Here is a 12,808-nt window from a genome sequence, read left to right as displayed (position 1 = left end):
CTTCTCCTGCAGATTGCTCATCAAATAGACTCCCAAAGCAGTGGAACACAATGGAGGCGGGAAGGCTTACAGCAAAAAAATCTGGCCACCACTTTTCCGAAGCAAGCGTCAGCCCCATGGGTGACGTCCAGGCTATAATGCTTTGTAAATGTATGACGCGAGGATAAGGTTGCAGTCCGGCAGATGTCCCTAACCGGAAAACCCCATTGTAGAGCTGTAAAGGCAGAGACTCCCTCTGGTAGTGTGAGCTCTGTTGCCAGGATGCAATTCCTTGCCTGCGATATGGCAGCATTCTGGAGATACACAATGTGATCCATCGCAAAATTGTCTGTTTTGATACAGCCAGGCCTTTTCTTGGAATAGTTAAAAACTACTGATGTTTTTCTATATTCTGCCGTTTTTACTACATAGAAGCTTAACGGCCTCCTGGGGTCCAACTGGTGAAAAGGCTCCTAATTGGAGCAGCGCAAAGGTAGGTAGAACTCAGTAAGCTCTATCACCTGAGAAAGATGGAGTTCTGACACCACCTTAGGCATGAACTCTGGTATCGCCAAGAGATACCTTTCTGTGGAAAAAAACAAAGAAATGGTGGTTTGCAAGAAAGGGCATGCAACTTGCTGACCCGCCTGGCCGAAGTGATGGCAACTAAAAAGGCTGTTTTTAACGTAAGCAACCACAAGGAACAAGAATGTAAAGCTCAAAGGGATCTGCTATCAGGAAGGAGACACCAAGGTTCAAATCCCAATCCGGGACAAAAGGAATGGGTGGAAATTTATTAACAAGGCCCTTCAGGAATTCGGATCATGAGGAAAGCCTTGATCCGGAGACCTTTTGAACACACAATCACCAAGTATACTTTGACTGGTGATTTGAAGGCCTGAAGAGGCCAGTGACAAATAACTCAATCACTGTAGTGGTGGGGGAAGAGATGTGATCAATCTTGCGTTCCCTGCACCACACCTCAAATCTTCTCTACCTGCACACTTAGAGATGTTTGAGATGTCTGTGCAGCCAGCAACACCTCAAGCACCTACTCAAAGATCCCAGTCACATCTCATCCTCTCAAGACCCACTTGAGGGATTCCGGGTTCGGGTGGAGCACCCAACCTTCCAACTGGGTTAGGAGAGCTAGACGGCGAGGCAACCAGAGAGGTGGGCAGGTCAAGACTAGAAGGTCCTGCGTACCATGTCCTCCTCACCCAATTCGGGGCGATCAAGATCAGTGTTGCTCAAAACATCAACCTCCTGAGAACCCACAGGATGACAGGACATAGAGGTAAGGTGTAGTGGAGAGGAAACATCCCCTAGTGCACCCTTCACTGGGAATTCACGCAAGCAAAACGACTTGCACTTCCCCATGGACTCTGGGCCAACAGATCCACTACCGGGGTACCCCAGAGAGGAGACCACCATCATGATTTCCAGGCACACTTCACACTGAGAGACCATGCTCTGCCGGTTCAGAGCATCTGCTAGACTAATCTGCCCTGCCAGATGAACTGACGAGATCTGGTTCGCCAGAAGCAAAGCTGCATCGCCTCTGCAGAGGGGCATGAAGCGCACGCCACCCTGCTTACTACCTATTCAGGTAGTGCATGGCCACTGTATTGCCCGTCAAGAACAGGACATATTTCCCCTTCAGAGACAGGGCAAACGATTTCAGGGTTAACCTGATGGCCGCCAACTCTAGACTCATGTGCCACCTGGCTTCCATTGCTGACCAAAGGCCGCTCACCTGCAAGTCCTTGCAGTGAGTGCCTCAACCTTTCAAGGATGCATCCATGACCACTCGAACCTAAGGTCATGGAAGACAGAAAGGCTTCACCGCTAGCAAGTTGCTGCTGCTGGCCGATCAAGAACGGTTGCTGACCATGGACCTGGACACCCCGGGGATGTCCTTCAGGGTTCTGAGGTACTGGGACCAATGACCTCGAAGGAGCCATTCTAACAATCTCATTCGCAGCCTGGCCTCTGGCACTAGCCAAACACAGGAGGCTATGAGGCCTTAGAGGCCGAGGAAGTAAGCCGTTGGTAAAGTGGCGTGGTTCTGGAACAGCCTTACCATCTGGGCAAAGCTGGCTGTCCTGAAGTGGAAAGGCCATCCCTGCCCGAGCGTCCAGGACTAGCCCGATGAAATGGAGCCTGTGCACTTGTGTCATGTGGGGCTTCTGCAAGTCCAGGGAGAAGCCCAGCCTGTAGAGTACTGGGTAAGTGTCCCTCAGATGGACCAAGACCTGCTCCTCAGACCTCCCTCGGATCAGCCAGTCATCCAAGTACAGAAATACATGGACACTGATCTCCTGAGGTGAGCCAGGACTACTGCCATGAGCTTGGTGAAGACTGTGCGGAGGTTGACCCAAAGGGAAGAACCTTGAACAGATAGTGCTTGTCCCCTAGGAGGAACCTCCTGTGCTTTTGATTTATCGGCACATGGGAATAAGCATCCTGAAGATCTATGGACATCAGCCAGTCCTGTAACTTGTGTGGAGAATCTCTCTCAATGTCACCATCCTGAATTTGTCTTGCCTCAGGAACTTGTTCAAGGCCCTGAGGTCCAAGCTGGGATGAGACCTCCTCCCTTCCTGGGCATCAGGAAATACCGGGAATACTAGCCTGACCCTCTCTGCTCTGGAGGTACCTCTCCCACAGCACCCTTCAGCAGGGCTTGCAGTTCTTCCTAGAGTTCCTGTTCCAGCTAGCAAGGAGGTGGTGGTGGTGGTGGTGGTTGGGGGGTAGGAGGGGGGGTCTGCTCTGAGGTTTCCTTAAGAGAAGGGCAGACACATAACCCTACTGCACAAGCTCCAGGGCCCAGGCGTCCAAAACAATCTCCTGCCACTGGATCCAATGCTTGGACAGCTGTCTTCCAACCGGTGTGTTGTGGGAGAGGAAAACCAAAGCAGCTTTGAGGATGGAACTGCTGCTGCCATCGTCGGCTGGCCTCTAGAGGCCACCCCATTACCCCTTCCAGAGCACGAGAAACAACTCTGCCCCTGCCTGGCTTGCAGGGGCCAAGTCTTTATGCCTTAACGGACATAGCGCCTGTAACCTCTGCCCCTAGAAGCGAAGCTGAAGGCAGGCTTGGCTGGGTGTGGCGCAGCTAGGCCTAGCGACTTTGCGTCACACTTCAACTTCAGTCATCAGCCTGAAGAGGTTCTCCCCATCAAAGGGCATGTCCAACAACTTACTCTGGAAATTAGGGGAAACCCAGAGGAGTGCAGACAGGCCTGCCTCCCAAGGACCATGGCCGAACCCATTGACCGACCAACAATCCGCCACATCCAGGTCCATTTGTAAGGACTGCCTGGCCACCTCAGTCATCCACCAGCTGCATGAATCAATCCCGCAATTCCCCTTCAGGGACTTACTGGGCTTCAAGCTCAATAGCTTTCCATAGTCAAAATGAATATTTTGCGAAGCCACAAGAGACATTAGTAGCCTTTAAGGCCATGCTCCCGGAGGAGGAGAACTTCACAAGGGCATCCACTTTCTTGCCCTCCCTGTCAGTTGGCAAATTGGATGTGGATAAAGCCACCCTGGTGGATACCCTTTGCCGCCTGAACAACCAAATCCTTCAGTATAGGTTGAGGAGAGAAAACATGGGTCTTCTCCTGCCGGCCTATACTTACTTTTCTGGCTGGAGTTAGGAATGGAGCAAGGCCGTTGCCACTAGGAGGCAACTGGGTCAGCTAAAGCCGGGTCGAGTGGCATATTCCTCTCTGTGGTGGGACCCTCATCAAGAATCCACATGAGCACATAGCCCTGGACAGGTACAGATGGGGTATATTCAGCCCCCAAGTTGTCAACTACCCTGTCCGCAAGGGTCCTGAACTTTGTACGAGGATGGGCATATGCATGGACCTGCTGCAACTACATCTGGAGATGTATCCAACCCACTGGTGCCATGCAGTCCCTCTGCCAAAGCAATGAGGTCTGCCTGGTCCGTCAAATGGTCTGCCTGGTCCGTCAAATAGTCTGCCCCGCCGGTCCCCGAATAAATGGGTCAATATCACCCTGGCCATCAACCTGAAGAAACTTGGATCGAGACAATGGTATGAAAGACTGATCGCTGATGGTCGGCATCGAGGGCTTGTTCTTAGACATAGCGGGAATGTTTATCAGCGTCAACAGTTCTGGGTGCAGGTAGTGCAGAGAATAAATCTGGGCCTGAGGCAGGTGGAAGATCCCCGGTGTCCAAGGCCTGCCTTCCTTGCTCGATGCAGAGCCTGAAGGCCCCCCTGATGGAGTCTGTATTGGTGCCATCTCGGGCCCATAATCTTCAGGTGCTCCCGGGGCCTACTGTTTCCAGGGCTGCCCACACCAACATCCTCAAACATGGCCAACATCGGGGACTTAAAGTCCTCCCATTCCTGCCTGGATGACGGCCCACCAATGACTTACCATGTTCTGAAGATAACTCGGGCGCATTGGTGACATGCTGAGGTAGCAGGCGCAGATGTCATGTGGGCTGGTCACCGACCTCTTGAAGCTACAATCAGAGCAGTGCGATTCCTGAAATCAAAGGCACAGACATGGCAGCTTGCGATGACAACTGGACGAAAAAACGAATGAAAGTTGAGAATGGAATAATTTGCTAGCATTCAAGAGCAGTATGCTGAAAAAAGGAACCGAGGTACGGGGCCTAGTGACGCAGTACATGTATGACGCCTGACGTCACGTCCGTAGCAGAATCAAGGCTGATCGACCCCTGAGTCGAGGTCCACTACACCACCTGCCGAAGTTTTTTTTTACAAGCAGCTGCAGCTGGAAGGGACTATCTGATGAGGAACCTGCAGGAGAATGGCAATCCAGCGATTTCTAAAATGGTTACTTCCAAGTTTAACATACAGAATTACACAAAATTAAAAAAAAAAAACAATCTTCAATTTACTTGTCTATGTGCTTTGTCAAGATCCTTTCTTCTTCGGCACAGATCTGGTCTGGCGCTGGCATGATTGCTCAGATGCAGAGAATGCCATTGCCGATTTTGACACTTGCAGTGGAACTACAGAAGCGGTTCAGCAAACAATTCCCTGCTTCTGTTCGCAGTGTGAGGAGCCATTTAAGTTCCAGGCTCGTAACTGGAGGGTTGGAATATCGAGGTCTAAGCTGTGCATCAATTACTGTGGCACAACAAAATTATTTGATATGGGATTATTTTACACAGACTATGGTTTGGCGATTGCAAGCAGCACAGCATTAGTGCCTGTGCTTTGAAATATCTGTGCAATCAGAAAAAACACTCTGCAAGGCGAGTTTTGAAAGTAGAGTTGGGCTTTATGGGCCCCTCTAAAACTAAACCGGTTTTAGGTATTTTGTAAGCACTAATATAACTGTACACAAACGGCTATCTGCCCATGATCAGGATTTATATGCACTTGTGTAATTAAAACAAACAGCACTCACTAAACAGGCAGGGCCGAATACTAGAAAAGTAGGAATTCCGAACAAGCACTGGTCACGATTTTAACCTAAATCGCTGCCAACAAAACACAAGGAGTAACTCTTTGGGAAATCCTACAGTGAAAAAACACATGCAATGCTAAAAAGAACCATCATACCATTTAAGGAAGGTTTCCATTTCAAAGGCACAAGTAACATTTTTACCTTAAAATACTCCACAAGATCTCGGCAGGTCACCTTTGTTCCACTGATCTCCTTTTCTACTAAATTCTGAGGTGAAAGCAGTAAGGGCACTAGGTTCTCCAGTTCCCTTTTGAAGTCTAGATCAATGTCTGCAAAAGTTGAAAAACAAAAACCAAAAGATGAAAAGCTTTGACACAAACTAGTCTATACTTCTACAACCATAAAAGAAAATCTGCTTGAAATGAAACTGTATACTGGCTCTATATGTTTGGCTCGATTACTTTTGCACGTCATTTTCCAAAAGTAAAGTAACATACTAGCTCTTATTTTAGAAGGGTTTTTCAACATCACTACCTGTGGTACGGCTTGGAAAAGCAAACCTTGGGTCAGCAAGGCTTTCACAACCCCAGGTGAGCGCATTGCCTACTTCAGTAGCATAGACCAAGCAGTGGCTGAGCTAAGGCCTAAAAGGGCACTGCTGTGTAGCACAGTTACCACAGACATAGTAAATAAAGACCCACAAAGGCAAGTACATTAATACAAGAAATGTATACAGTACGACACAAAGGAATACTTTAAATATTCAACAGTAAATATAAATATCAATGTACATATACAGCTCACTGTTGGGCAACCCACTACGGGTTATAGAACTCAATTACTACAAGTAGTTCTTAAACAATACAACGCAGACACCAAAGCAGATATGTAGAATAGATTAACATATGCTTTACCGTCAAATAAGCTTCATTTCAGCATTTTACGCCATAAAAGCAAACTAACCATCTTCAATAATGCCTTATAATTCATTCTTCTAATACATATTTTTATTATAAACTTTCAGTTTCAATTGAAACTTTTTAGCTATCACATATGACATGTTTACAGTAAACAATACAGAAATAAGAAAAAAGAGGGGGAAAATAAAAAAGGGAAAAAAGAAAGACAAGGAATACATACTAAACCTTATACAAGACACAGGCTAGCCCCTAAAAAATGACTTAAGACACCACCCAAAAAACTGAATACGATGCACCATAAACCAGTATCGCTAAAAGAAAAAAAAGTTACACCAGAAATTAATCACGTTCTCCTATATAATCCTGATGTGCATGATAAGATTTTGTTTACTGGCTTGCTAGTAAATGCCTATTTTTTATGTAATTTTGTCTAATTTACAAATCTAGATAAAAATAGGAAAACTGCAGCAACACCTTAGCACCTCTGGACCTTAAGCAAAGTTTGAAAGCTGAACAAGTTCTAGCACAAAAGGCTCTGCAAACAACTTTCACGCTAGGTCTAATAGAAAGGGGGCATATACAAAATATAAAATATTTCCTATGATCAGTGAAGGTGCAAGCACAATTAAGTTATATAGTCAGAAAAGATGGAAGTAACAGCCGCCAGAGTTATAATTCCTAATCTCACTTTCAGGTATAAATTCTTAGCAAAGGATGCCATGTTCTCCAGATAATTCTCAAAATTACCATCAACTTTAGATTCAAGATAAAAGGCTACAAGTTAAAACATCAATAGCCCAAGACTAGAACATGTCTAATCTTTTTACCGTTCTGCAGCTGGATAAGAGAAGGGTTGTCTCAAAGACAGGGTAGATCAGGAGCGCATGCCAGGCTTGAAATATTTTGAAATCATTCAAAAGAGCTACCACCACAGCAACTCTCATGTTCCTTCATCAATTTATGCAGGTGTAGAAAACACCTCCATCCAATATAATAGGAGTCTCGAAAATCTTTTGTGCCCCATTAAAAAAATATAACGGAGGGTCCTACCACAAATACATTTTAATTTAACATACTGTAGACAGTATTTATTAGAGGAGTTGGCTGGAGCAAATCAGCCTGTGATGCCCTACCAAAGTCTGATACTGGGTTCATATAGTTGAAAGAAAATGAAGTACACTAAAACATTTGTCAGTATAGCCTTCTTAAATTGGCTGTATCATGGACTATTTCTGTTCACAAAGAGTAAAGCATTATGGTGCTAAGTCTACCATTCACATCAGTTTAGCATAAGCTTTAATCAACTTATTAGTATACAAGAACAGAATAAATCTGACAATTGTGGATGGTGCATTGTGTAAGTACCGCAGATTGCCTCAAAAGCAGTACTTCTGTGCATTGTTGTGAAAACAACAGTTCAAACATCTGACAAAATAGTGAACAGAAAAAAGAACATAATCTAGGAATGCAACATCAATATGTCTGTATAAGTGTTCTCATTGGAGACCTAACAATGGCTGCAGGCAAAAAAGTGACTAGGATAAAGATGCACTTAATGCCAAGGAGAGAGCGTTTTCAAAAAACAATTCGCTTTGGTTTCTAAAGCTTTAGTAGTTAAACAATCCCCAGATATAATCTCTAAGTGGCCACCGCAACAGTTTACACTTCATACACAGGTTGAATAATTACTTGCTTCTAGGTAATGTTCTTTCTGATGGGCTTCCTCCCACTTCGATATCCATCTCCCAGCGTATCTTCACTTTGGACATTTTTCCACCACCGCCATGTGCAAGATACATCAGTGCCAGTATGTACAGAGGAACCGCAGTGAACTTCATTCTACCCTTTACCACTAGCACTCGGAGGGACTGCAAAACCAAAGTTTACTAGCTATTCGCCAAGTGGGGCAGATGGGGAGAGAAATTAGGAACCTGTGGGGGTAACGTCCATCAGAAGAACATTACAGAGAGGTTAATTGATGTGTTCTTCTAATGAAGTCATTCCTGCCACCGATTCATCTTTGATAAACTCCTAAAGCAGTACAGATACCGGGAGGGGTCGGTGGGGGAAGGCAGCAAGGACACCACCTAAATCAGAAAACCCTAAATGACAGCCCTGCCAAACGAGTGTCCTGATCATACTGAAAATCCAAGCAGTAATGTGTGCAAAGAAGCCCCAGTCACTGCCTGCCAAGTGTCCAGAACAGGGACTCCATGCTGCAAAGCTGACATGGCAGACCGTGCTATGGTGGTGTGCCCAGAGACCGTCTGGCATCGCCTTACAAGCCAGATCATAGCATTGAGATGCAGAGGATGATCCGCTTTAAAAGGGTCAGTTTATTCACCGCCCTGCCAGCGAGGCACCAGCAGAACAAAAAGCAGGTAATCTTTTCTGGCCTCTCGACTAAGGTACATAGTCACTGAGGGCCTGCACCATATCCAGCTGATTGAAATGTTCCTCTGCCTAGGAAGGATGAGGTGGGGGAAGGAAATCGGTAGATGGATCATTAGAGATGGAAATCCATCACCACTTAAAGGAGAGTTCCGGGACTTTTTTTTTTTATTGTCCCTACGGTTCGGCCATGTGTTTTTAAGCATAACTCGGTAGATGGTAGAAAACTTTCCTATGGACCTTACCCGACTTTTCGTCCATTAACGCACTCGAAATCAGCCGCCATTTTCTGATAATCCTATCACTTGCCGCATCGCCCTGGCTCACCTGCTTTTGCGGCACTAAATCAAATCCCCCGCCCCTGAAACAGACTTTATCAAAACATTCATATTCCCCGCCTCTATCCGTGACGTGACTGTGCTGCGTAGGCAAACGCGCCCAGGCGTCTTCTACGCGACTCCACACAGAACCCGGAAATCAACACAGATCAGCTCACACAACACAGCGCGCCACAATTCGCAATATGAAAAACTGTACTTTTAAATCAAACCGCAAGATTGTAAATTTGGTAAAGTACATTTATTTGACATCAAATGTTTAGAGAATATTCAGCGATTTTCTTTTTTATTTGCTCTCGATCCAAAATAGTTCGTTTTGAGGCACGCGATGTTCCTTTGCTGTACACAGGGTCTTAGATCATCTCACAATACAGCGCCACAATTCGGAATATCAAACTGTGGTTTAAAAGCAAACTGCAAGATTGTACATTTGGCAAAGTACATTTATTGGACATCAAATGTTTATAGAATATTCAGCGATTTTCATTTTTATTTGCTCTCGATCCAAAATAGTTCGTCTTGAGGCAAGCGATGTTCGTGTGCAGTAAACAGGGTGTTGGTTTACGATAAAATAAGCTCTTCGGTCGCACTGATAATCGCATGGCTGTTCCAACAACGAGGCACTAGGCCACCACAACGGTCTGTATGTTGCATCTAGCCGTTAGTACCGCATAAGGGCATACTTGTACTTGGCGATCGTCCCACAAAATGGTCAGGGTGCTAACGTTGTTCACGCGGAGAAGCAACTGGCGGTTAAAGAAGCCGTCCGCCGGTGTCTGGTACTCGTGACACATGCAGTAATGCATGATGTACCTGTTTGAAAAACATACAATGAAATTAGTCTCACCATCAGATCTTTATTAAAATTATTCATTTTATATATTCGGTCGGGAAATTATTTCATAGCTAGGACAGTGCAACTGGGTTTTAAACATCAAGGGGGGGCTGTAGGATACTGAGACAGTCCCTCAGTGCAGGGGTTGACAGGGAGTGCAGGTGGAGAGTGGAAGGGCCCAGGACCGAGATCGCAGACAGTGGACCAGTTGTTGCAGGGGAGAGGGAGAGAGAAAGCAGAAGCAAAGGTTTTGAGGTGCTTCCGTAAAAGTAGACGGTTCTCCCCAAGATAGTGCGCGGTACAAAACAACATGCCACATAGAACGAACAAGTACAACTTAACCCGTCTTTAAAGCTACTGTATAGTAATTAAATTGCGGTATAAACTCATCTAAAGAGTTACTTACATTATATTTGCATTTTCCATTGCGTCTGTGCGTAGGGCAGCCCCGAAATACCACTCCTTCTATGCCGACGTTATTTCTTCTAATGAACGAACATGAAATGGCTTTCGTTTCTGAAATTATATTCATTATCGTTTCTTACGTGGTCCCGGCCTGTCAAGGTCAAAATACAATAGAACCTTATACTGAGTCGTGGGCCATTCTGGCACCCGAGAAAAAATCAAAGCAGCTGACCTTCACTTTGAACGAGCACACATTCCTAGTTAGCTACATTCAGTGTAAGGCATTCTCACAGGACTTGAAATTTACACTCCATCTTTGCATTTTGTCTGCGTGCTTTGCAGCCACACAGAACCATAAATACGGAGAGATTCTATATTTTTTGAAAAATGATTTATATTACTGTTTGGTTTAATTTAATGCGCAAATGAACAAGGTTGGATAGATACACATATTCAATGGGCCTGCGACATGAGGAGACTCGAGAGAACAGACAATCAAATTACAATCATTTAAACCGTGATGTGTATTTCTCAATGAGTTCTTCTTTAGGTGGACATGGAACAGATGCAATGTTGGGTAGCAATGCAGTTGTCCCCTGCACAGGTTCGTTCACAACTCCATTTATGTGCCTATCTAGGACGTCAACAATAAGTTTCTCAATAAACTCATATTGCATATCCTCAAACACTGGTTTGATCACCCATTGTTTACTTCTTTTAGTGAAGGCCTTATTGTAGCGAAGTGTCCCTAAAGTTCCGGTCGTCCTACTTTGTTGACGGCCAACATTATGGTTATGTGCCAAGACCGCTAAAAGAGTCCGATTTATCATGCCCTCCATGCCAAAATGCAATCGTTTTGGCCTGTACTTGAGGCACATATTGTGGAACACCTCCAAATCTCCTGTGTGGCAGAATTCCGTGAGTCCCCTCAAAGCTTTTGTTATAGTTTTATCAAATACAATCTTTTCAATGGCTTTGTGAGTGGGTGATGAAGGAATCAACCACTTCTTCTTCCGTGCCTCCTCTGTGGACAAATGCCCATGTTCACAATTGTGGAAATGTTGGTTCGTGTTCCATCGGTGAACGTTTGTACAGTGTGGCATTACTGACAGCCATTTTTCCAGTAGAATTTCCAACGACCCTCCACATGTTTTTGAGCTCCACCAAAGATGGTTGCTGATTGACTTGGACCACTGTGAAATACCTTGCAATTCTTTTTTTTACCTGCAGCCGACAATTTTTTATTGATTGATTTTGCAAGATGCCAAACGTCAAATTGGTGATTTATATTTTTGTACTGTTCTCTCATTGTCTTGGCAATTGAAACGTGTCTGTCCGTGGCTATCAGGTCGATCACCATTCCCCGCGATTGTAGTTCTTGCAATGATGCTACAAAGCCAAATTTCTCCATGGCCACTGAGGATGTACTTTGTGACACCTGCACGACCACCGAACTCACAATTTTCTTACTTTCCATGTCCTGAAAGTGGTAGGTGCAGTACTTGGCTGAAAATCCTGGGCTGTCGCACTGTCCATCACCGGCTAGCCTGAACCGTTTGCCCGCGAATGTACTATCAATAGACATTTTTTCCATTCTCCAAGCTTCGCTAATGGCTGGAAATAGATAATCGGTTTGGTATTTGTAGAACTGAGTTTTCGCAATGAAATGGATTCCCACAAACTGAAAGAAAGACTCTAATTTTTTAAAACTTGAACCACTAAAAAGTGCAGCCGCTGCACAAAGTAGATTGCCTGCTGGCAGTTGTCCCAGCATAGGTTGTGCAGACCATGTGAAAGGATGATATTTTGTACAGGTGGCATGTATTTTAAGGTTAGTGCCTCGAATTGCACGAGTCACATTAATCAATGGCTCCCCACATACTTCCCCACCAACCAAATGCCCACATTTCATCCGAATAATAATATCAATCAAACAAACAACTATCGAATACAATGAATTTGGCCTCTTTCCTTATACTGTCACTCTGCATCCCAGCTGGTTCGGCCTGTAACGTTGAGGACATGTCACTCACATGAAAGGTAGAATCTCTGATATCGTCTTCCGCTATGTTCAGTGATATTGATGGTGTTTCATTGTCGCCTACTTCATTCTCTTCCATTGCAACATCTGTTCCTTCTCCGGCGATGGGTGAATAAAACAATTTCTTCAACTTTCTCGCGGTCTTAGTTTTTGCGGGTGTGGATTCTGTAAATTGATCTCCGACTGCATCCGAACTACCAGGAGGACATTCACTATCAATGGCTGGTGGTGGTATAGCTCCGTTGTCAATCACTTCATATTCTTCCCATTGGCACGATGCTTCTCCAGTCTCAAGTCCCTGCCAAAAGGTTTGACAAGCAACATCTCTCGTTCGCTTCACTGTCTGTGTAGATCTAGTTCGTACACCCACTCGCAACTAGAGGACAGATTGGAAAAGGGGTGTTCAGTTTAAACACAACTTACAGTACTGAACTATTAACAGTGAAAAACAACATAATATAGTGACCAGGACACT

General features: G+C 45.1%; 1 protein-coding gene across 3 annotated transcripts in view; it reads right to left on the bottom strand.

Moving 5' to 3' along the window:
• Positions 1-12,808, bottom strand: part of ATL2 (atlastin GTPase 2) — an 822,570-nt gene that overhangs the window by 184,317 nt on the left and 625,445 nt on the right. For all 3 annotated transcript variants that reach the window (XM_069607814.1, XM_069607813.1, XM_069607815.1), the window contains one exon: positions 5,605-5,732. In XM_069607814.1, the coding sequence (XP_069463915.1) occupies positions 5,605-5,732 (128 nt within the window). The remainder of the gene's footprint in view (positions 1-5,604; positions 5,733-12,808) is intronic.

This window comes from Ambystoma mexicanum, chromosome 4q (assembly GCF_040938575.1).
Source record: "Ambystoma mexicanum isolate Mex_15411 chromosome 4q, UKY_AmexF1_1, whole genome shotgun sequence".
NCBI lineage: Eukaryota > Metazoa > Chordata > Amphibia > Caudata > Ambystomatidae > Ambystoma > Ambystoma mexicanum.
This window is presented reverse-complemented; position numbering and strand designations above follow the sequence as displayed.